We start from the raw sequence: 24,507 nt of genomic DNA, 5'->3' as shown, positions 1-24,507 counted from the left end.
CACACGAAGTTCACAGGCCCAGTCTGTAGCACGCTCCCCTCGGGGTACCCATTCCTCCCCTGCATGGTGCTGCGTGTCCATTCCCAGTCCTCCTGGGGCTGTCCTCCATCTTCTGCTGTGCTGCCCCAGGGTCCCTCTGGGGAGGCTTGAGTCCCTTCTCAGCAGCGCGTGGCAGGGGGAAGGTGCTGACTCATCCATTCAGAGCAGTTCCCTCCCACAGCTCTTCCCACCCCCGGAAGCCACCACCCCACCCTCCAGCCCAGCCCAGCTGGGGTGACCTCTCGAGCAGGAGGCTGGGGGCTCCCCAGAAGGTGAGCGTGTCTGACCCCGGCAGCATGGACCCCAGGGATTCTTAGGAAGGAGTTACAGTCATCACCTCTCCTGCCTGCTCTGGAGCACAGAATTCATGTCAAGGTCGCCAGGGCTTCTGACCCTCAGCGGCAAAGGTGGGGAAACCGAGGCCTGGAGGCGAGTACCGTCAGGGGAGCAGTGTGGACTTCCTGAATGCTCAACAGGAAGCCAGTGACAGGGAGGCTCTGGGTACCAGAGCACCCCCTCCCACCCCTGCAACTCCCCTGATGCCGAGACAGGACGCCAGCCTGCCAGGCGTCATCCTTCATTAATATGAGAGAACTTCCTGAGTTCCCTTTGGTCTGGCTGGGGATTGCACAGAGGATGAGGGGGGGGACCACGTGGCCAAGTAGGCCTGAGACACAAACACCAGGCACCCTCAGAGCAGGTCTGAACGGTCACCCTCCAGAGCCCCTGGTGTGGTTGGGGCTGGGGCACCCATCCTGGTGGAAGCTGGGAGTGCCAGCTGGCCGTGGGTGATAGGGAACTGGGAGATGGGGGAGAGGGGAGGGGACTGTGGTCATGGAGGCTGGGGTGACATAAGGACAGAGAGAGGAAGTCAGCAGCTGCCCAGTGTCCAGTCCTCGGGGTCAGGGCCATTCTTCCCGGCCTTGGATGTGCTGGGATATCTACACAGGTTCTCGCCTTGTTCCAAAGAGGGGTCTCGGATGGGCCACTGGCCACGGTCAGTCCATCAGACCCACAGAGTCAGTGTTGCCCCATTGTACAGATGAGGAAACTGAGGTCCCCTTGCTTCCCTTCCTGGCCTTGGGACCATCCCATAGCAAGGAGGTGGTTAAATGGGGACAGGAACTCCAGTCAAATGGCGTAAGATCTTGAATTTGTCATCTCTGTATTTAAATGGCCTCCCTGAAAAATAAGGGGCATCTGAGAAGGTCTCTGAGGTCTTTCTTATCTGATCCTTGGGTGGGGAGGCCGCATAGGAAATTGGCTCAGTGGGAATAGGGACTGGTAACCGCTGTGCTGGCCGCGGGTACACGCAGGCAGACCACACAGGCGGGAGGGTGGTGTGGCTGGCACTGTGTCTGTGGAGGGCTGGGATTCATTCTGGAAGAGCAATGTTGGAGCCCTGGACTGGACGGCTGACTGTGGCTAAAATATTATTCCTTGAAGTCAAGGTCACCAGCGCTTGGCCTGGGGCCCGGGAGGGCTGCTGGGGTGAGAAACAAGAGGGCTGGAGGGCGCTCCCCTTTGATACTGACCAGCGGAAATCCTGGCGGGGGGAGCTGTCCCCTTCTCGTGGATGTCAGGTCCCTCCTCCCCCCACGGCCTCCCCAGGGCTCGGCGGGGGCGGGAGTGTATGTGAGCTGGGAACCTGTGGACCAACAGGGCTCTAGGGACTGGCATTTCTTTTCTCTGGCAGGGCCACCTCTTCCCCCAGCCTTGTGGAAGGAGTGAAGTGCGTCCAGGGAACAGAAATCTCAGTTGAGCCTGGAAAACACTCCATAAGGGAAGAATTTCCTGGTTGTTTCTCAATCCTTAGGCAATGCCCTAACCCCAAGGGGGCTGAGCCTAGAATAGATGCCAGAGGCCACCCCCAGACCGCCTTGCAGACTGGCCGGCTATGCCGCTCAGGTCCGGTCCAGGTCCCCACAGGCGACTCCCAGTTCCAAGGAGATGATGACTCAGGTGATCCCCACCCAGGGTGCTGCTGGGCAGCATGGGGAAGGCAGAAGGGTGCAGAGGCAAGAGCCAGCCGGAGGAGGTGGCAGGTGGTTCAGGATGGGGTCCATGAGAGGACATGAGGAGGGAGAGGGAGGCGCAGGAGACGGATGGGTGTCTGGGGCAGGGGAGTGGAGGGGAGCGCGCCAGGGAAGGAGGGAGGGAGCCAAGGGACCTCTGGAGAAAGCAGGGGGAGGGAAGGCGGGGCAGAGAGAGGAAATGAAAAGCCCGGGGCGAGCGCTATCGGGGCTAGATGAGTTCGGGAGCGAGGAGGGAGAGAAGTCTGGAGAAGCTGCCACTCGGAGCCAGACAGACCCAGGGAGCAAGACCCCGGAGAAGGAGCGAAGGGGGACAGAGGGGCTGAGAGAGTCGGCAGAGGTGCGGTGAGAAGGGGCTGGGAAAGCAGAGATGCAGAGGAGGGGATAGGTCGGAAGAGACAGGGAGGGAGGGAAGGCGAGGTGAAAGGAGTGGACCAGGGAGGGGACCGAGCCAGAGCCAGAGTCAGAGGAGGAGAGAGCTAGGGGCTTGGCAAGTGAAGGACTAGACGGAGAGACAGAGGTAGCGAAGGGAAGAAACAGGAGGGAGAGGCGGGGAGAGAGCCTGGGGAGACAGAGGGCAGAGAGAGAAATAGATGCCCCAGAAGTGCGGAGGGTAGCCCGGGACGCCGCTCCGCCTCCAGCTGCACCAAAGACCCCAGGGGAGCAGGGAGAGAGGTGCTGGGCAACACAGGGGTGGACCGTCTCCCCTTCCCTCGCCAACTCCCACCCCCCACCTCCCCGGGGACCCCTCCAGCCCCTCTGTCCGGGAGGCAGCCGGAGGCCGGGATGGCGGATTCATGCCGGAACCTCACGTACGTGCGGGACTCGGTGGGCCCGGCCACCAGCACCCTGATGTTCGTGGCGGGCGTGGTGGGCAATGGGCTGGCGCTAGGCATCTTGGGGGCGCGGCGGCGGTCGAGCCCCTCGGCCTTCGCCGTGCTGGTCACCGGGCTGGCGGTCACCGACCTGCTGGGCACGTGCTTCCTGAGCCCGGCCGTGTTCGCGGCCTACGCCCGCAACAGCTCGCTGCTGGGCCTGGCCCGGGGCCGTCCGGCTCTGTGCGACGCCTTCGCCTTTGCCATGACCTTCTTTGGCCTGGCCTCCACGCTCATCCTCTTCGCCATGGCCGTGGAGCGCTGCCTGGCGCTCAGCCACCCCTACCTCTACGCTCAGCTGGACGGACCCCGCCGCGCCCGCCTGGCGCTGCCGGCCATCTATGCCTTCTGCACGATCTTCTGCTCGCTGCCCTTCCTGGGCCTGGGCCAACACCAGCAGTACTGCCCCGGCAGCTGGTGCTTCATCCGCATGCGCTCGGCCGAGCCGGGTGGCTGCGCCTTCTCGCTGGCCTACGCCAGCCTCGTGGCCCTGCTGGTGGCCGCCATCGTCCTCTGCAACGGCTCCGTCACCCTTAGCCTCTGCCGCATGTACCGCCAGCAGAGGCGCCACCAGGGCTCGCTGGTCCCCGGCCCCCGGGCAGGCGAGGACGAGGTTGACCACCTGATTCTGCTGGCCCTCATGACGGGCATCATGGCCGTGTGTTCCTTGCCTCTTACGGTGAGTCCCCTGGGCAGCTCCGGTGGGCAGTGGGGAGGAGGGCAGCGCCACTTTTGCGCCCATTTCACGGATGGGGAAACTGAGGCTCAAAGAAGTCAGAGACTTTGTCCACAGTCAGACAACTCCAAACTTTACAGAGACGTTTCTCCCTACTTGCTTATGCTCCATTTGACTCCTCCTGACCCTTGTCTCCCCTCTTCCACATCCCTAGCCGCCCACCTCTCCACCAGTGCTACGCCCCCACCAACCTTCCCCTACCCATGCAAGACTAATAAGATCCATCATTCAATACTGCACTCTGTCTAGTCTGTGCTCAGTGGTTTAGAAATCCCTTCTCCGATCATCTCAGGAATGATCTTACGCATCTATTCCACAAGAATTTAGCAAGAAACGTGATGAAGTTTCTGTCGGCATTTCTACAAAGGAGGGGTGATAATGTCTTTTGCCCACGATCACACAGAGGCAGGGCTGCACCCTGGGCTCCTCTGATGCCAGGGTCTGATCTCCTTGCCACCCTGCTCCCCACTTCTCCAGCCCCACCCATGCAGGTGCCCTTGGGCTCTCCTGGCCTCACCCCTTCCCTGCAGGAACTCCTGCCCTGCCCCTCCCAGAGGGCAGCAGAGCTGATCCTGGTCCTGTGGCACCCAGTCCTCCTGATACTGTCTGGACCTCCGCTTCTCTTTCTGCAAAATCCAAGGGCTAGGGTTAGAATTGACAGTCACCAAACCTTTGAGGGGGTGATGGAGGACTCAGAGATGGGACACACACACACAGCCCTGGGATCCAGCCTCACTGCCCCACCTCTTTCCATCTAGAGCTTTGCTGACTGTCTCCTGGGGCTTTCTCTCCCTCTGCCCCTGGATGCATTTCTTACTTAGTTCTTATCTTATTTCTTTCCCCTTCCGACAGTCCGCACCTCCCTCATTTCTGCCAGTGAGCAAGGGAGAGGAGGGGGTCCAGAGGGGGTCCAGAATGGGGTGTGTGTTGAGGGGTGGGGCAGAGGAGTCCTGGGGTGCTTCTTGATCGCTCTCTGCTTGCCCTCAGATCCGCGGCTTCACCCAGGCCATCACCCCAGACAGCAGTGAGATGGGAGACCTCCTGGCCTTCCGTTTCAATGCCTTCAACCCCATTCTGGATCCCTGGGTCTTTATCCTCTTCCGAAAGTCCGTCTTCCAGCGGCTGAAGCTCTGGTTCTGTTGCCTGTACTCGAGGCCTGCCCAAGGCAACTCTCGGACGTCCCTCTCTCGGGCCGCCTCGGGGAGGAAGGACTCAAGCGCCCCCCCGGCTCTTGAGGGGAAAAAGGGGAACTGGGTGCCTTTGTCAGCCTGGGGCGAGGGGCAGGGGGCACCCTTACCGGCTGCACAGCTACCTACCAGCACCATGGGAACACCCTCCAAAGCGGGGTCCGAGGCAGCCTGCTCCCTCTGCTGACATCTGCCCGGTGAGCTCCCGCCCTGTCTTCCGGCCGCAGCTGCCAGAAATTCAGGGACATGAAGGATGGCTTCGGGCGGATCAGCCTGGAGATGGTTCCTGGAGCCCTGCCGGCCGGAACATGGACCCTCTGGATTCGGGGGATGGTCAGCTGCTATTTCTCCTTTCTCTGGGTGGCCACGAGGGCTGTGGGAGGAGGGAGATGGCGAGAGGAATTACCCTGGAACATAAAAAGAACAGTTGTCTCAAAATATCCGGCAGCCTGGCCGGCCTGGTCTGGCCGTCACTTGCCCATCCATCTCACTGTCTAAATATTTAGAAGGCAGAAATGTTCCCAGCAGCTTCTGTGCGCTCAGGTCTGCTCTGGTTAGGGTTCTGCCTCTGATCTTCCTTCCTTCAGGGTGCTCCTGATGCCCACCCCAAGGCCCCAGCAGACAGCCCTGAGCCCGGCTCTGCGGGGTGTGGGGGGAGCCCAAGAGCCACCCTCTCTCTGCCTCATGAAAGCCTGGGATTTCCTGACAAGTTCCCTGTCTCCCTTTCCTTCCCGATACCCCCTTTGGACTTGGGAGGCCTGGTCCACCCCCCACCCAACCAGGGGAGAAGGGGCGACTGTTGCCTTGGGAGTGACACCACTGGACGGTTGCTTGGAAAACACTGCATGGCTTGGTGAGTTGCAAGAAGTGGATGGGGGCAGGAGAAGCTGGAGAATGAAGGGGTGGGAGCTACAGAACCCAGGGACGGCCCAAGGACTCAGACCTAAGTCCTGTACCGATCCCTGGATAAACAGCTGCCCCCCCCCCCCGCCCCCTCCAGCCGCCTCTGCAGAGCCTGACCACACCCCCTGTGTCCTTGGAACCCTCACAAAAATGTCATCCATCCATTCATTCACTCAACAAATAGTGGGCCCTGAATCTACCAGGTGCTGGGGACACAAACTGGTGTCAGCCCCACCTGGGACTCCCCTAGGGTGATTTCCAGCCTTCAATTCCCCTTCTGATAGCCGCGGCTTTTCCAGCCATCCACCCCTCTCTCCTCATTAGCCATCCCCTGCCTTTAGGCACCGAACTCAAGGGTTTTCCAGGAGTGAGCATGAAAGGAAGTGGTGCTTGGGGTGGTGGGAGGAGGTGAATGGGAAAGCCCCCAGACTCTCCCCAGCCCTGGTTCCACTTTCTCACTTACTTCAGGGTTAAAGCAATCATTCTGCCCCTGGGCGGGGTGAGAGTGGGGGTGGGTGGAGGAATAGATGAGGCAAGAGCTTCCAATAAAGACAGCGGCTAAAGTGAGTCCTCCACCTCGTGAGTTGCACCCTCCTCTCTCCAGCCTGCTATTATTAGAGCCACTCTACATAGGCTGGAATCAAGGTCCAGAGAAGGCAATCGCCAGCCCCCGTCACACAGCGAAGAGAAAGCACAGCCTGCAGGTGGAGCTGGTTTGGGTTTTTTTGGCTGTTTTGTGCAGCTTGTGGGATCTTAGTTCCCCATTCAAACACGGGGCTCTTTGCAGTGGAAGCGTGGAGTCCTAACCACTGGACCACCGGGAATTCCCTGGTTTATCCTTTTATTTCCTTAATCCAGACTGGGTTAGTGAGTTTGCCTTGGTTTCCTTTTGTGTAGAATGGTGATCATAATCTAGTACTTAATTTACAGGGCTGTGCTGAGGATTAAATGATTCAGTGTAATCATTAAAAAAGCAATTTAGCGTAAGACCTGGAGTAAAGCCCACAGTGTGTGTTACTGTTACTGCTGCTATTGCCCTGGCTATTGGTGTTTGTTGTCTTTGGCATCTGAGCACATGTGGCTTGAAAACAAAACTTTTCTCCATTGTTCTGACATTGTTACACATCCCCACCCCCCAGGTCACTTTGTTTCATTTGAAGGAGTGCCTGTGAGAATTAAAAATAAATCAAGATGACTGCTTAATGGGTAGGGGGTTTCCTTTTGGGGGAATGAAAATATCCTGGAACTAGAGAGTGATGGTGGTTGTACAATGTCGTCAGTGTACTAAATGTCACTGAATTGTACATTTTGAGATGGTTAAAATGGTACATTTTGTGTTATGGGTATTTTACCACAATTTGAAAAAAAAAAAAAAACAACCCATGTAACACTGGAAAAAAATTGAGGAAGTTTAGAAACTTTTATAGCAGTCTTGCCAGAGTCATACTGTATCGCTTGAATTTAATAATAAACATGTTGTTGACTTGTACCAAAACAAACCAGAAAACGGGTCAAGCAACATCAGATGGGGGTCTGGCCTTGGTTACCAAATCTGCCTCAACAGGAACCAACTCAAGGGACCTGGTGTGAAGGGGTTGTGTCTCAGGCAGGAGTCAAGTGCACACCCCCCAGCCCCACCAGCTGCCTATCCAGGTAAGATTCCCTGGGATGGGGGTGCGCGCCTCCTCCCTGGGCCTCCATTCTGGCCCCTCAGAGCTCGCTGAATGGCAGCACAGGGCTGGGCTTTTGAACCGCCAGCACCCCAACGTGGGTGCCACTATCAGTCCTCTTTTTTGGATGTGGATTAAGGGAAGGAGAGGATTGAGTGTTGAAGCTGGTTTTCTGCTGACTTTTACCCACCAGGCCTAACAGCTCAGGACTCTGCCCCCTCCTCTGCATCCCACTGTGGATGTCTAAGCTGTCCACCAGAGGCCCCAACTCCCGCCGCATCTGCTCCGATCTGGAAGCTCCTCTCGGGGCTGGTTCCTGACTGCTGGGGTAGCGTCTCTGCTGTCGGCCACAGTCCTGTCTGGAGCTCCTGTCTGAGTGGCCCCTCCCCTGCCTGCCAAGCTCCAAGGGCTCCCACTGCCTGGAGGCCAAGGGCCAAACTCCCACGCTCTCTGCTTAGCCACGGCAGAAAATCAAGATTTCCCCAAAGAGCACAAGACCTTTCAGGCCTCAACCTCTTTACTCACTGGGCTCACCCTTCCTGTAAGAGTGTTTCCCTTCTCCATTCGTCAAGAACACCCTTGCCTGTCAAGGTCCCACTGAGGCTCCTCCTCATCCTTGGAGATGTCATCACTTCCTCTCAGGGGCTCTAGGCACTTCTGGGGCTCTATGGTGGCCTTCACTGCAGACTGTAGCACAGACATCTGTTCATTCATTCAGCAGGCTTTGATTGAGGGCTTACTGTGTGTCAGGTTTTGTCCCTGTGATGTTGGGGACACGGTGATGACAGATAGCCTTGGCCCTGCTCTCCTGGAGCTCACCATCCAGAGTGGGCAGGGCTGGGGGATTGGGGCCAGGGAAAGTGGAGTCTAGGGAAAAGATCAGGGAGGGCTGCATGGAGGAGGAGATGGCTTAGCCAGGATGGATCTGAGGATTGTAAGAAAGTGAGCCATGTAAAGAGGAGAGCTTCAGTTGTGCTTAGGGTTCCAGCTCTGGTTTCTAATGCCTCCTTTCTTTCATCTCTCATTCATTCGTCAATTCAACATGCATTCCCTTGAGCCTGCTCTGGGCTCAAGGCGGCTCTGTGCCGTCAGGGAGATAGCAGTGACTGACATTGCCTTGGGCTTACCTTGCTCACCATCCAGTGGGAGTGACAATTTTTCTTCCCCCCTGCAGCATGTGGGATGTTAGGTCCTTGACCAGGGATCGAACCTGTGCCCCATGCCAGTGGAAGTGCAGAATTCTAACCACTGGACCGCCAGGCAGTTCTCAGGGGGTGACAATTTAATAATCACAGAAATATGTATTGTAATAAGCAGTAAAAATACAACTTTATAAGCTGTGAAATGGACCGAGAACAGAGTGCAAGGGAGGTGCCAGCTCTGGTCTGGAGTTGGAGTCAAGAACTGAGAGACTAGGAACAAGCATGTCTCTCAAGGAGACTTTATGCACTTTTAACTTCATTTCTTTATTCATTTCTGATTTTGGAGCACAGATGGGACTCTAGCATGCACGCCCATATACGCCCCTGCGGGTCCTCGGGAGTTGCCGCTTTCTGGCCCCTCTGTAGTCACTGCCCCACCTGGTGGCCGCAGTGGGAATGACACTGAGAAGTGGTCCCACAGCCACTCCCTCCCGCAAGTGAGGGGAGCCTGGGGTTTCTCTCCTGTGGGCCCCGGTTGGGCACCTCCACATGTGTCCCCCTGCCTAGTCACTTTCTCAGTGACAGGCTTTGAGCTGGCCCAGCGGATCCATGAGCCTCAGTTGGAGATGACTTCCAGGACCAGCATCAGCCTATGCGTGCTCCTCCGCGTCTGCCCGTGTCCATTAGCAGTGCAGAGTGCCATCTCTGTGCCTGTGGTTAATAAAGAATGGGAAGGGGAAGTCATGCCTTTTTAATAATGCAGGTTGTATGGGAGTAAAAGTCTTTCAAAAACTAGAGCCCAAGGGGGGAAATAATCGACAGGCAGTAGAGAAGTGCAGGCAACGTGCTGCGGTGGTTAAAAGTGTGGTCGCTTGGGATGTGAATAACCCGGGGTTCAAGTCCCAGTGCAGCCACTTCCAAGAAGAGCGCTGTGAGAGGCTTTACTGCCCAGGCCTCTGTTCCTTTCCTGTCAGCTTTATTTTTTTCATGCCAGTTTCCTGACCGGGGATCAAACCCGGGTGCACCCCTCCCCGCCTCCCCCCAACCCCTGCAGTAAAGGCGCAGAATCTCAACCACTGGACTGCCAGGGAAGCCCCTCCTGTCAGCTCTTGATAATTTATGCTCATATGCCCAGTGGGGAGGATACATGTCATAAAAGGGAAAAAAATTTTATTAGGACTCAGCCTGGCCTGAGTGAGACATAATGAGATGATGTCTAGAAAGTGGCACTCCCCTCTGAGATGGATGTTTTTATGTTCCTCCTTTGAGAGATGACTGTTCCCCATTTTGTAGATGGGTAAACTGAGGCTCAGAGAAGTGAAGTCACTGCTCCAAGGTTATGAAGCAGGCAGCATCAGAAGACCTGAGGTTTAGTGAGTAGACACTTCCGTGAGTGGTCACACTGTGCTGGAGGCCAATTCTGTGTCAAGACCTGTCTTCTGAACTATAAGACCAGAGTTTTCCACAGGTCTCCTGGCTGCTAAAAAGGCAGCTCTCATCCCAGATTCCACTGTTTTGTTGACCCCAGCCTCAGCCTAGCCTTCCCCTTATCTCTGGCCTGTTAGTCACTCAGTCGTGTCTGGCCCTTTGCCACCCCATGGACTGTAGCCCACCCAGCCCCTCTGTCCATGGAATTCTCCAGGCAAGAATCCTGGAGTGCGCTGCCATTTCCTTCTCCAGGGGATCTTCCTGACCCAGGGGTCGAACCTGAGTCTCCTGCATTGAAAACAGATTCTTTACGTTTGAGCCACCAGGGGAAGCCCTCTGGCCTACCTGAAGTCATTTTTTAAGAGATTTAGTATGTTTGGCTTTGCTGGGCCTTTGTTGCCGCGTGTGGGCTTCCTCTCATTGCTGAGATCGGCTGCTGCTCTCTGGGCGCGGCACTTGGGGTCTCAATGCAGTGGCCCTGCTGGTGGAGCACAGGCTCAGTGGTTGTGGTGCATGAGCTTAGTTACCCTGGGGGCACGTGGGATCTCCCCGACCGGGATCCAACATCGACCAGGATCCAACATCGGCGAACTCTTAACCACTGGACTACCAGGGAAACCACGCCCCCCCACCCCCAGATCCTTTTTTAAAAAAAAATGACCATTTACTCTGAAGCCACAGGAAAGCCCGAGTTTGGGCCTCACCAAGCTTCTCCATCCCTCCAAGGCCAGGCGAAGGTGAATAGGTGGCTCTTTACTCCACTGAGCTGTTTCTGCTCACCTCCTGCCTGGTCCCTGTGGTCAGAGACAGCTGCTCAGATGTTAGACTGTGTCTATTGACCGCTCACTCCTGCCCAAGAGGGAATCAGATGGGTTTTGTAGCTGGGGACTGGGTCTCCCCACTCAAGATTTTTTTTTTGATATGGACAATTTTAAAAGTCTTTGACTTTGTTACAATACTACTTTGTTGAAGGATAATTGCTTTACAGAATTTTGTTTTCTGCTGAACCTCAACAGGAGCTTATTTTTATTGTTTTGTTTTTTGGCACTATGTGGGATCTTAGCTCTCCCTGAATTGGAAGACAAGGTCTCAACCACTGGCCAGCCAGGGAAGTCCCATGCCTTCTTCTCCATAGCTCTGCCTTCCTTGGGGAAGTTGAGGAGCTTTCTAGGATTTACAGTCGTTCTGAGCTTTAGTCCTTTGTCTCTAGGGACTGACTGAAGCTGTGAGCTCAGGAACACACCCCTTTTCTCACCACTGTGTTCAGTTCAGTTCAAACTCAGCACTTAGCCTGCCGATGGGCACTGGTCACCTCTTAGCCAGAGGGCCCTGTCAAGAATCCTGACCTGGCCTGGGCCCTGTCTGACCTGGTCTGCCTCTCTCCTTGGATGAGGCCCTTCCTCCTCCTGCACAGCAGGTGACCATCCTTTCAGCTTGCCACTGGTCTGCCCCCAAAGCAGGACGCTCCTGTAACACAATGGACCTGCCTCAGGCCTTCTCGGGCCTCATCATGCGGTCCTGTGTGTGACTGACAGGTGGCCCTACTAAGGCGGGGTTGGTCTTGCACACCCATGTAGGCGCCAAGCACTCGAAGCTGACAGGCTGGGACTTCCCTTGTGGCTAAGACTCCACACTCCCAGTGTGAGGGGCTCAGGTTTGATTCTTGGTCAGGGAGCCAGATCCCACAGCAGACAGACTCTTTTGGGGCAGGGCTTCAGGCCTGTGCAGGGAGCAGGCTCAGAAACCAAGAGGGGAGGAGCAGTCAGGTAGTCACTGTATTTTATTGGAAAACATTGATATATATTTTTCTTCACAGCTTGAACACAAATATTGCCCGGTTTGGAAAAAAAAAAAAAACCAAAACACTCCGAAAACACCCACAGCTTCACGCCTGCCTGCCCTTACCCTCAGCTCTTGGCTGGGTCTCCCGCTATGCCCCACCCCCCCTTCCCTGGAGGCTGGGTGCCACAGGGTGGACGAGAAGATGCTCAAAGCTGGGCAGGTCCCAGGAAAAGCCACTTGATCGACCTGAGGGGTGGGGTGGGATGGGGGTGGGGGGCAGATGAAATGAACGGAAAAAAAAAAGAAAAAAAAATCCAGGAAACCGAACTGCCCACGTTGACTTACTTGTCCCAGAGGCGAAAGTCAGAAGCCAGGTTGCGGATCATGCTCTCCGCTGGGGAGTGGGGGGGCAGGCAGGTGGGCGCACAGACAGCACAGACGGGGCTGGGGAGCCGCCGAGCCACCACGGGGAAGCGGGAGGGGCTGGCGGGCCGGCAGGGCTGTTTATTGCAGGTTATGTTCTCTTGAGCGCTTGGTGGGGCACATCCTCCCAATCCCCACTCCTCAGCTAGCCCGGCATTGTTTCAGACAAAAATTAAGAGTTTTAAGGGGTATAAAGAAAAAACGGAAGGATGAGTAGCATGTGACAAAGCGGCCAATCCACGTGCGTTCCCTTGAGGGGACCGGGACACGGGTGGGCATGGGATGTTAGCACCAGGAGAGCTTGAGATCGCTTGGGGAACATGGGATGGGGGCAGCGTGCAGGGGCACCAGGGGAGCGGGCCCCCCTTGCCCCGCCTCAGGGAGCCAGTCAGATGGTTCACAAGAGCAGCCAATGGCATCTGAGTGCTGCCCAGCCTGGCCGGCCTCCTCATGTGCTAAGAGCATGCCAGCTGCCAAGCCTCCCTCGCCCCCTGGCCTCCTCCTGGGCCACATTCAGGCAACACCGCAGCTCGGGGCCCTCCCCATCGCCCTCAGCCCTTCTGGAACGCCATGCTGGGCACTCCTGCCCCGACAGGCTCTGGGATGGGCACAGGGTATTACAGGCTGGTTGCATGCAACAGCAAAAGGCGTGCCTCTCATGCCCAGCCCTTCTAAGGGCCTCAGCCCCTCCCCAGCAGGTCCCGGGACAGCGCCGGCGTCCACCTCGGCACCCCAAAATAAGATGACCAACAAACAGAAACAAACCAAAACGGACGAGAGCCACCCGGGCTGGAGGAGGAGGGCAAAGGCCCCCTGAAGGGGACTGGGGGGCTCATCTTATGAATGCATCAGGCCTTGGAAGATGTGAATGGAAGGCGGGGGAGGCTGAAGGAAGAGATGGCGGGGGCCTGGAAGGAGACTCGGGAGGAAGAGAAAGAGCAATCATGCAGCTTGGGACAAATCTTTTGTAGCTTTATCAGATTCTCAGTCCATCAACTGGTGTTTGCTAAAACTGGGATAGGCAGGGAGTGTTGAAGAGAGTGCGCGCGCAGGGAGAGAGAGATCGAGAGAACGGGCATCACCAGCTGCCCGGGGGCCTTCACTTTGCAGTCATCATCTGTACAAACTCTGTGGAGAGAAAGACATGGAGGTCAGCAGAGAGTGGGCTCCCCCAGCCCCTGCGGGCACGCAGACGGGGCTGGTAGCTCACCTTCGTAATTGACCTGGCCGTCCCCGTCGATGTCGGCCTCCCTGATCATTTCGTCCACCTCCTCATCGGTCAGCTTCTCGCCCAGGTTCGTCATGACGTGGCGCAGCTCTGCGGCACTGATGTACCCATTGCCGTCCTGTGTGTTGGGGGACAGACAAAGGCTCTGAGCGGGAGGCGTTCGTCTGCCCAGCGCTTTCTTGGGGGGCAGTGGGAGAGAGACCCCAGCATATCGTCCTGGGTGTTAGGAGACAGACAAAGGCTCCGAGCCAGAGGCATCCGTTCGCCCAGCTCTCTCCTGGGGGGCAGTGGGAGAGAGACTCCAGCATGGGGCCTGTCAGTCACCTCCCTTGGCACAGGCGGGGGCTTCCTGTGGTAGCAGAGCAAGCTGGCAGTGGGGCTGGCACTGGAACCTGGCCTCCTGAAGTGGTGACTCCGGTTAGGCTGGGTGTCCTGAGAGCCCACCTGTCCTGCTCTCTGCCGGAGTGCCAGAGTCCCCCGGGAAAAGGCCTGCTCACCTTGTCAAAGACACGGAAGGCCTCTCGGATCTCCTCCTCGCTGTCCGTGTCCTTCATCTTTCTGGCCATCATGGTCAGGAACTCGGGGAAGTCAATGGTCCCGTTCCCTGCGAGGTGGGGGAGGGAGGGAGATGCTCTGGGCCTGGGCCCGAGGAGACGACCCCAGGGCCCTGGCGGAGGAGATGCTGGCCATCCATCCCGCAGGGTGGCTCCCCGGGGGCACTGGGAGGGGGCTGCCCTCCTGCCCTGGGTGCGGGCTCACCATCTGCATCCACCTCGTTGATCATGTCCTGCAGCTCGGCCTCAGTGGGGTTCTGCCCCAGGGACCTCATCACTGTCCCCAGCTCCTTGGTGGTGATGGTGCCATCCCCGTCTTTGTCGAAGAGGGAGAAGGCCTCCTTGAACTCTGTGGAAGGAGCACAGCGAACCAGAGGTGAGGCTACCTCTGGGAAGGCCTGAGTCAGGCCCGCCTCAGGAAACAGGAGATCCAGTGCCAGCTCAGGCCTCTCGCCTCTGTACCACGGACAGGCCCCTTCTTCTCTCCATCACCCCTCACTGAGCACCTGCTCGGTGACGGGCAAAGCTGCCTGCACTGAAGACACGGGGGAAAAATGGGCTGACGGTGGCGTTAGAGCCTCTACATTTCTTTTTGGTCCCTGGCTTCAGTCTCTCCCTCCAGTGATGAAATGGACCAGTGTCCTGGAAAGGGAAGAGAGCCAAGGCCAGCGGGCCAGGAGAGGAAGGGCAGGAGAGCCTGCAGGACGGCGCTGGGCGCCATGGCATCCCGCCCGATGGGGACTACCAGCCCGGCTCTCGTTTCCAGAGGAGCTGCGTGGGGCAGAGTGTGGGGGCGGCTGGCAGCGGAGCATGGCTGATGGACTGTGTGGGGTAGGCGGGGTGGGGGGTGTGGAAGGAGAGGGGACGGCTGCCAAACCAGGCGGCCGAGGAGCTGGGGGTGCTGAGTGGGAAGGCCGCAGCTGGGCCCGCATCAGGAGCGGGAGAAGCACGTGGCTCCTGCCCTCCCACTGGGCCCATTTTGGCACCTGGTGCTCCCTGCCCCCAAACCCTCAGGGAACAGATGCCTGGCAGCCTATTCCCAGAGGGTGTGGGCTGGGGTGAGGCGGCGGACAGTTCGCTAATGGGGACGGGGGTGGGAGGTGGCGTGGAGCGTGTGTTGGTGTCAAGCGAGGGCAGAGCTGGGGCCGTGTGTGGCCGGCATGGGAGCCATATGCAGAGCCGAGAGGCTTTGCCCGCGCCCGAGCCTCTGGGCCCTGGAGACCCCGAGTCTTCTGGGGGATGCTGGCGCCTCCCTGTGCCGAGGCCTTGTTGTTCTCAGGGGTCACGCGGGCACACTGTGCTCAGGATCACTGAACAACAACGCAGTTCTCTGGTTTTCCTTGGTGGGTCTCCGTAGCCACCCACCTGGGGCCAAAGTTCAGAAGCTGAAAATGTGGGGAGGGGGGAAGGGAGGGGAAGAAAGAAGAGAAGGCAAGTCTACTCTTGCCGCCCCCCCTTCAGAAGCGGGGCTTTCTATGCTTGTCACACGCAGCCTGTTGACCCTGACAGTAAGGCCGGGGTCCAGGGGCTACTCTGTGCTGGCCTATGGCTGTGGGACTTAACTGGGAGCTGGTCCCTGTCCTTTAGAGTAGTTCACAGTCTGGGGGGGCGGGGGAGACAGGACACAGAAACCTTCTCAGCACACAGTACTTCCTGTAGCTGTGGGTTACTGGGCTTTAGGGGAGTCTACAAAAGTGAATTACACAGGACTCAAGGACTTCTTAAGCTTACTGGAAGATACGTGATGGTTCCCTTGTTCATTTAGTTATTTAGTCAACAAAAATGTACGCAGCAGCCATTGTTGCAGGCACTAAGGGAACAGCAGGGAGCAACCCACAGAAAAGCGCCCCAGTAAGGAACTCGTCTAGTGGCAGGCAGATGCAGCCGGCAGACATCAGAGGTCAATTTCAGATGGTGAGAAAGGCTGTTAAGGAAACAGAGAGTAGAGGAAGGCTATTTATTTGAGATGGGACCAGAGAAGGCCTTTCCAAGATGACATTTGGATCAAGACGCAAAGAAGGAGAAGGAGCTGCCTGGTGCAAAGAGCTGGGGGAAGGCACTTCCAGCCCAGGAAGAAGCGACTGCAAGCATGCGCAAAGGGGAGTGCAGAGGTGGGCGTGACGAGCCCTCTCCTGGGTGGCTCCTGAAGTGGGCCAGGAGCCCCGCAGAGGAGTTCACCTTCTGGGCCTAACTGGCAGGAGCCAGGACAGATGGCCAGGCTCACCCCACAGCCACCGATTAAAAGGCCCGGTGACCCCTGGCAGGGAGGGGAGCACAGCCCTGCCACCTGATGAGGGCCTGGCTCAGGACTGAGGGGTCTGGTGTCACTGGTGTGCTCTCATACACGTGAGTGAGCTTCTCTGTCAGATGCTCCTCCTGGCTGGAGCAAGACTCGATGCAGAGGCATTCATGCGGCAGGGTGGGGGCAGGAAGGGGGAACGGGGGAGGGAGGGAGGGAAGCAAGCTCACCTGCGATCTGCTCCTCGGTCAGCTGGTCAGCCTGGAAAAGCAGGAAGGAGAAAGTTAGTCACAGGTTGGCACATCTCTCCTTGCTCAGCCTGGCCCCCGCTGGTGCGGCCAGCTCCACATGGCAGTCCATGTACCTGGGCAAGGGCAGTCATGCCAGAGCCAGGACTGGGATCATCCAGTCTGGCGACTCAGGAGGCTGGAGACCCAGGACCTGACGACACCGCCGACCCCAGGGTCTCCAACCGGAGTCAGGGCTCTGGAGCCAGCCCCAGCCCAGCTGCACCTGCACTGGCTCACGTCTCGGTGCCGTCACGGCCGCTGGGCGCCCCAGAGGCTGAGTGAAGGGAGCAGTTGCCCTGGAAGCCTAATCAAGCAGCTCTTCTAGAAGGCTCCAAACTGAAGCAGGCCAGGCCCAGGGTAGATAGCCGGCTCTTTCCTAGTTTCTATGTCACCAATGTGGAAGCACCCGGCCAAGCACTGCGGATCCAACTGGCAACAATTCTCCCAACTGGTGTCTGTGGAGTGCCTGAAAGAACCCCGGGCAGGCAGGGGGCAGCCCCTGCTCTCTTTGGCACGGGGCACCATTCACTCCACTGCTCCTTTGGGGCAGGAAGGGTGAGTGTCAGGAGGGGACTGCAGCAGGCATGGCGCTGGTGGCAGAGGCTGGAGGACTCAAGTCCCCTCCCCCTGCTGCGCTGCAGTTTTTAACCCTTGCTGGCCCTGGCCACTCTGGGGACTGGCCAGTAGGTCGGGCAGCCCTTGCTGCATGCTGGGCTTGGGGGCAGGGCAGAGGAGAAGCAGAGGCCTGTCCTGAACCAGCCCAGCAAAGGGATCCTCTGGGGGAGGAGCCACACGGGGATGGGGGAGCTGAATCCCAACGTTTAGCTTTAGGCAGTAAAAGAGGAATTTTCCTTGGGGTCCGTGAATGCTGCCAGAAGGCATGGCTCGCCCTTGGACCGCTGCCCCCTTCCTCATTTCCTCTTACAACTAGGGGAAGGGGCTCCACATCTACAGCAGGCTTCCAGCTCTGAGTCTGAGAGCCCCTCAGACTGAGGCATGCCACTGTGGGCACTAGTGTTATTCTGCACAGAGGTTCTAGAACTTCCTTGGGAATCTAGCAAGAACCCCACAACCCCTTCTGCCCCATCCCAAATGTGAAGACCAATCACATTAGAACAAGTCTGACATGCCCTTTTTCTTTTTTTCTTTTAAACATAAAGGAAGAAGGACTTGAGGCTGAGCCCCAAATGGGTAGAACAGGAGGGGAAATCAGGGTGATGATTACAGAAGGGAAATGGCTAAGGGAGGGGGAAGCAGGAAGGTAGAGAAGGAAACACACCATACATGTACATTCTGGAAAAGTCCAAAGTCTAAAGGGAAGGTTAGGAGGCCAAATGGAGATGCTTCTGCCTCGCTTTCAAAAGAGATCCAGGGCGGCCAGGCTCCTGCACACCAGCCTGGCAGCCCCAGGCCCACGAGCCCTTTGCTCCTCTGCTTCCCTTGGCTTCTATGGGCAAAGAAGCCTGAGCCGATCGCCTAGGTCCTGACACCCGAGGAAGCTGCTGGGGGAAACTGAGAAGACAGGATGGGCTTCTGTTGCCAAGGCCAGGCAGTGCCAGGGGCGCGGAGGAGGGCTGGGCGAGGGCTGCCCTCCCCCAGCTTTCATCCTTTTCCCTGGCCTACGTGGTAAGGGCTACCCAGCCAGGGCCCTTCGCACCCCTGCCACACCACCCTGGGCAGCACCCGCAGGGGCTGGGACAGGTCGTGGAATGCCCGACTGGTGCCGAAGGCTGGTGTCTACCGCTCCCTGCCGCCAGGCTGCAACGCGCAGAGGAGGCACTGCCACTGTTCCAGGCTTGCTGCAAATAGGCGTGGCTCTGCCTGCAGGGCCGTCACACTCCCTCCCTCCCTCTTAGGAGACCCTCTCCCCTGCTGGGGAAGGAAAGGGCCAAGCTCCCAGCTAGAGATCTCAAAGCAAGGCTGCTGCCCAGAAAACTGATCACTGCCGGGGATCCTTTCCTTCTCAGGGCTTTTTCCCTTTCCAGATCTGCAGATTTTCAGCTTTCACCAAAAACTACCTGCAAAATAACCCAGCTGGTCCCCTGCTTCCCCATCCCTTTAGGATACAGCAAGAGGCTGGACAAGAAAAAAAAAAAAAAAAAAATCCTGGGGTAGGGGAGGGAAGAGGGTACTATTTCTCCGCCTTGCCCCAGCCCCCAGCCAGTGCCAGAGAGCAGTGTTAGATGAGATCAGAAACCAAGGCCAGGGCCCCTCACCCGGGCCAAGGAAGAGCCACAGGGCTCAGGCCAAAGTCCAAAGCCAGTGAACAGTGACTCGTCCCACCCATACTTTGCTGATTACAAAGGGAAAGAGAAACTAGTGGGGCCAAAGCTCAGGTCTTATTTGGCAGGTGGGGGCCTCCTGGTGCCTGTCAATGATTCGGTGCCCCTTTAGCAAGGCTCTGCTGGGGGAAAATGGGGTAGCGGCGAGAGGAGCCATCAGGCCTGTGTCAGCAAGTATGAGATCTGATACACAGCAGCGGCTGCCTGCTCTCCCCAGCCTTGCCAGGGAGGATGGCTGCACACGGTTCCGAGGCTGAGCCTGGGGGGGCTGGGGGACTGTGGGTGGCAGGGACCAGGAAAGAACTAGTCTGCTGGTTTTCTCTCAAAGCCCAAGCTGTGGGAATTAACAGAAGCACTCAGGGAGGGCCCCAAAAGAAACAAGTGGCCGTGGGGCCGATGAAGGGGTCCCTCCGGAGGTCCTCTCTGCAGCCCCCGCTCCGAGGCCACAAGAACAGGCGTGCGATTGTCACCGACGCCACACTGTACCGCACTGTCACTTGGCACAAGTGAGATGCGGAGCGGTGCGTGGAGCTGGAGACCAAGATAAAACCAGCATTCCTGTGTGGAAAAAACAGCTCTCTGGGTCTGAAAGGGGCAGTGAGCAGGTGAGATTCAAGCTTTAAAAGCTGGCTCATTTGATGCATCCCAAACTTTGCTCCTCCCCACCCCCATTACATGCGGCTTCAGTGCGCAATAGAGGCCCCAACAACTCCGCCCACCTGCTCCCACTGCCCGGTGTCTCCTGCCCAGCCCCATTCTTCCTGGGAAAGGGACCCTTGAGCCACTCCCTCCGGCCTCTGCAGCCCACTCCCCATCCAGACTGAACAGTCTTTGTCCCGGCTTTGCCTTGGAAACTTCCAGGGAGCTACCCACCATATCCACCTCCAACCCTAGGCCCCCCTCGGCTGCCATGCATTTTCTTTAACATGTCCCCGGGTCGCCTTCCATCTCACCTCCCACCACAGAAGCCGAAGTTCTCTCCCACCCCTCACTTTGAAAACCCACCTCCTCATGAACCCAAACACAACGCCCCCCTTCCCCCCAAAAAACCCCAATCTCCCTTCCTAGTTCAATAGTCTTAACCCAACAGGAACCTCAAAACCTTCTCTGGCTGCTCCTGTCCCCCCACCACTGACAAGATTGGCACCCCTTTTTGACCCCTTCCCCAACCCCATCCTTTTCAGTCCCCATAGGCTTCCAGGGCATCTTCAAAAGGCTTCCAGAGCATCTTCTAACCTTGGCTGCCACCCACCCCAGGCTCTTCCTTCCAGAGCATGCACCTCACCCTCCTCCTCCTTCCTCTGCAATGTCGGTCTTTGGAGAACCCCCTTTTCTCCCCTCAAGGGTCTGATCTGCAGAAGCGACCCTTCTCCCTGCCTCCCGGGAGGGCTCCCCCTCCACCCAGGCCCAGCTAACCACCACCCCCTCTCAGGGAGTTCGCCAGCAGCCCGGCTTCCCTCCGATTCCCCTTCCTTGCTACCTATTAGGACCCAAAAGCCTTTATCAGGGCACAAATCACCTCCTTCCCTAGCCAACGGCTCTTACCTCGGCCCCCTGGAATCCAAACACCCCACCTTAGCGACCAAACGCCCCATCCTGGGTCCAAGAGTCCAGATGCTCCATCTTCGGCTCAAATGCCCCCTTGGAGGGCTCAAGGGCCCTTTCTGGGGTCTAGACACCCCATCTGGTGCTAAGTGTCGCTTCTGGAAGCCCCCAATTCCCTTTGGGGAGCCAAACGCCCCACTGTGGGTTCAAATGCCCCCAATCAAGGGGAAGAGAAGGGTCCAGAGGCGCTCTCCGGGACCCAAAAGCTCCCCCCCAAGTGAGTCCGCTCGTGCTCTCGGGGGTCCTGCTCCGCCGTGCCCACCTCAGTGCCCCCAACCTCGGCGGCCCTGTCTCACTCACCATGGCGAGAGCCGGGTGTCCGGAGCGCGGGTATCAAGGTTCCTCCGGCGGCGGCAGCAGCTGCAGCAGCTCGAGCTCCGCCGCGCGTCTGCGCCTCCACACTCACTGCCTGCAGCGCGCGCCGCCGCCGCTGCCGCCGCCCGCCCCAACGGTCCCTCAACGGCCGCCGCGCGCGCCCCGCCTCGCCCGGCCCCGCCCCGCCCGGTCCGCGCGCCGCCGCACTGCGGCTCCCACGGATCCCTCCGCGCCTCTCTCCGGATTATCGGGCCCGCGGCTCTCTCACTCCCCACAGGGTTGGGTTTATGGCCGGCCGCGCGCGCGCGCGCACCCGCCGCGGGACTACTTTCCGTCGCCATGCGCCCCGCCCCCTGTGCCCACTCTACTTTCCTCCTCGGCGGAGGGGCACCTCTCGGCTGGCGCGTGACGCGTCCCTGTGTGAGACGCGCCGCTATTGGGTCCGGGCCGCAGCGGAAATAAGAGCGCGGTGCCGATTGGTCCGGCCTTCCCTGCAATGCGTCAAACTGGGGCGAGCCACTGCCTGGTGGTGGTGGGTAGCCTGAAATGTGTGACTGTGTGGGGCCGTGAGGCGTAACGAGGCGAAGAGGGAAATTGTGTGACTGTTAGAGAAGCAAATACATCGTCTTCGTGGTCAGGGAGTGGTAAAAATGGTGGCGGAAGGTGCAGAAGTACTTTCTTAGTTCTCCCCTCTGACAGATGGAAGATGGTGCAACCCAAAATGCTGGTCTGGAAACCCCGCCCCCAATTGGGCCCTCGGGGTGGCGGGGTCTTCAAGGTTCAGCTTTTAGCCTGAAAGTTCCGCTCATCGCCCGTCGGGGCAGGTGTCTGCACCATGAGACACACTCCACAGGTGTGCGAAGCCCCTGTCCTCGCTTCACTTCACTTATAATCGGTTCAGGGTCTGTTAAACGGGCTGTTCCAAGACAGCCCTGGGAACAAGGTATTAATTCATTCATTCACTCAATAAGCCTCAGTGGGGTGCCTGCTGTAATTCAGGGACCTGTGCTTGGCTGGGCGATGGAGACCAAACTTCTCAACCATTGTCCTGCTGTCTTGCAGACCACCTGAGTCTTGCACTCCTTGTTCCAGGGTTCCAACCACGGAAGAAGAGTGGGAAAGTTAGCTGAGACTATTTACTGGTGCTCAGAAACGGCAACGTCCCCCCCGCCCCCCAACTTTTCTTGTTTTGAATTAGGGCTATATTTGCGTCTGTGCCCTGCCCCCTCTCGGTGATTGGCTGACGAGTGTCAAGTGAGTCAAGCTGGACCAATCTTTATGTTACACCTGGAAGAGGATGTAGGCTGAGCCAATGAGAGGCCTTCCATGGGTTTTTGGATCTAGACTTTTGGGGGCAGGAAGTCTTTTCCTTTTGTGTGGTGAGGGAGTGAAGAAATAGATCTGGACCTATCTATGACCTTTTGGAAGGAAAGTTATGACCAACCTAGATAGCATATTAAAAAGCAGAGACATTACTTTGCCAACAAAGTTTCGTCTAGTCAAGGCTATGGTTTTTCCAGTGGTCAGGTATGGATGTGAGAGTTGGACTGTGAAGAGAGCTGAGCGCTGAAGAATTGATGCTTTTGAACTGTGGTGTTGCAGAAGACTCTTGAGAGTCCCTTGGACTGCAAGGAGATCCAACCAGTCCATCCTAAAAGAGATCAGTCCTGGGTGTTCATTGGAAGGACTGATGCTGAAGTTGAAACTCCAATCCTTTGACCACCTCATACGAAGAGTTGACTCACTGGAAAAGACTCTGATGCTGGGAGGGATTGGGGGCAGGAGGAGAAGGGGACGACAGAGGATGAGATGGCTGGATGGCATCAGGGACTCGATAGACATGAGTTTGAGTGAACTCCAGGAGTTGGTGATGGACAGGGAGGCCTGACGTGCTGTGATTCATGGGGTCTCAAAGAGTGGGACACGACTGAGTGACTGAACTGAGCTGAACTGATGACCTTTTTCACACCCCAGAGGAGAGAATAAAACTGATTCCAGAGAGAAGCAATGAAGAGGTGGAGTGAGAGAGTCCTGTTGCCATTCCCTTCCCTGATTCCAGCTTGAGGCCAGCTGCACACTATCGTGCCAGGCTTTTGATTATATGAGCTATTAAAATGTCCCATTTATCCCAAGCTGGTTTGAGTTGAGTTTCTGTTACTTACGACAAAAGAATTTGTGATGGATGTGACCCAGGCTAAACTCTGCCTTGATCATCAGCATTGGCCCTGAAACAGAGAGGGCCAAGGACCCAGTCATCATTTGCTGAACAAATAAGCGAAGGAAGCCACACACATGCTCTCTCTCCCTGTTTCTCCTTTCCATGTCTTTGAGTCTCAGTTTCTACCAGGAAGACCTTAATTTCTGAATTACTTAGGCCAATGAAATGATAGATATACTACTATCAGCACGTATGAAGACGTACTGTGTTCCAGGCACCATTTCACCTGCTTTGACTGCGTTAGTTCATTTAATTCTTACAACCTGCCTATGAGTTTGTTACTTTCACTTTCCACCTTTTGAAACTGTTTTATTGCCACTGGAATTAGATGAGATCAGAGAGGTATAAAGCCTTGACCAAGAACAGAGAAGTGAAGTAGCTTGCCTAGGGTCACACAGTAGGAGGCAGAGTCAGGATTTTAACCCCAGCAGTTTGACTGAAAACCCCACACTCTTGATCACATTATACCACAGGTGGGAGAGATCTTACTTTTTTTTCCAGTATCCACTTTCTCTGTTTTCCAGACTAATAGAATTTTAGCTGGGCACATTGCCATCCTAAGTAAAAATGACATTTCCTAACCATCCTTGCAGTTATGAGTCCTCATTTGACAGAATTCTGGCCCAAAAGGATGTGAACAGAAGTGATACGTGAAACTTCTGGGCATACCCTTAAAGGGAGAGGACATACTTTCCCTCTTCTTGCCTGCTGGTAGGGCGGCCGTCAGACCAATGGTGACCACACTCACCTGGGACTTTGATGATTTTCCTGAGGAGAGCCCACCTTTCCTTCCCCAGGGCCAAACTTGTATTTGAGAGGGAAATAAACTTTTATATTGCTTAAGCCACTGGTATTTTGGATCACTTGGTTATAACATATACATGTCCTCTCTTTGGTTACTGCCCTTGTTTTGGTGAAAGCCGACTCTTGTGCCTAATTTAGTGAGAGGTCATGGGGTTTGGGTGTTAACCAGTCAGCATGTCCTACTTCCATAACTGACTGCTTCAGAGCCAATTGTATGACTTTCTCTCTCTCTTTTTTTGTATTTTTTGCATGTGTGACATAATTTACACTCAATAAAATGCCACAGATCTTAAGTATTCAGTTGAATTGTGAACACCCATGTAACCACCACCCAAGACAAGTTATAGAACACTTCCATCACCCCAGAAGATAGATCCCTGTGGCTCTTTCCAGTCAATTCCTGTTCCCCTCAAGCAACTATTGTTCTGGCTTCTGTCATTGGAGATTAGTTCTGCCTGTTCCGGAATTTTGTAGAAATGGAATCCATGTAGCATGCATTTTTCTGGTCTTGGCTTCCTTCACTCAATGTAATATTTTTAAGCAAAAGTTGCATGGAACATCAGTTCAGTCAGTTCAGTCGCTCAGTCGTGTCCGACTCTTTGTGACCCCATGAACTGCAGCACGCCAGGCCTCCCTGTCCATCACCAACTCCTGAAGTTCACTCAAACTCACATCCATCGAGTTGGTGATACCATCCAGCCATCTCATCCTCTGTTGTCCCCTTCTCCTCCTGCCCCCAATCCTTCCCAGCATC

General features: G+C 56.7%; 2 protein-coding genes across 3 annotated transcripts; one reads left to right on the top strand and one right to left on the bottom strand.

Annotated features, from left to right (window-relative positions):
* On the top strand, window positions 2,208–8,654 carry PTGIR (prostaglandin I2 (prostacyclin) receptor (IP)). 2 transcript variants are annotated; one of them, XR_001919529.1, is made up of 4 exons: window positions 2,208–3,626; window positions 4,671–5,723; window positions 7,338–7,426; window positions 7,637–8,654. XR_001919529.1 is itself a non-coding variant. In XM_013971523.2 (2 exons), exons 1-2 carry the CDS (start codon window positions 2,859–2,861, stop codon window positions 5,055–5,057), a joined length of 1,155 nt encoding a protein of 384 aa, XP_013826977.2. In that variant the 5' UTR covers window positions 2,208–2,858; the 3' UTR covers window positions 5,058–6,968. The 2 variants fall into 2 exon arrangements, 1 of the variants encoding a protein (XP_013826977.2); XM_013971523.2 differs by lacking the exons at window positions 7,338–7,426; window positions 7,637–8,654 and having other exon boundaries at window positions 4,671–6,968.
* Window positions 11,776–21,047, bottom strand: CALM3 (calmodulin 3). Its single transcript, XM_018062643.1, has 6 exons — window positions 20,717–21,047; window positions 16,470–16,500; window positions 14,206–14,349; window positions 13,944–14,050; window positions 13,429–13,564; window positions 11,776–13,346 (listed from the first exon to the last, which is right to left on the bottom strand). Exons 1-6 carry the CDS (start codon window positions 20,717–20,719, stop codon window positions 13,318–13,320), a joined length of 450 nt encoding a protein of 149 aa, XP_017918132.1. The 5' UTR covers window positions 20,720–21,047; the 3' UTR covers window positions 11,776–13,317.

Source organism: Capra hircus, chromosome 18 (assembly GCF_001704415.2).
Source record: "Capra hircus breed San Clemente chromosome 18, ASM170441v1, whole genome shotgun sequence".
Taxonomy (NCBI): Eukaryota; Metazoa; Chordata; class Mammalia; order Artiodactyla; family Bovidae; genus Capra; species Capra hircus.
Note: the sequence above shows the minus strand (reverse complement) of the source record. Positions and strands in the feature narration are given on the sequence as shown.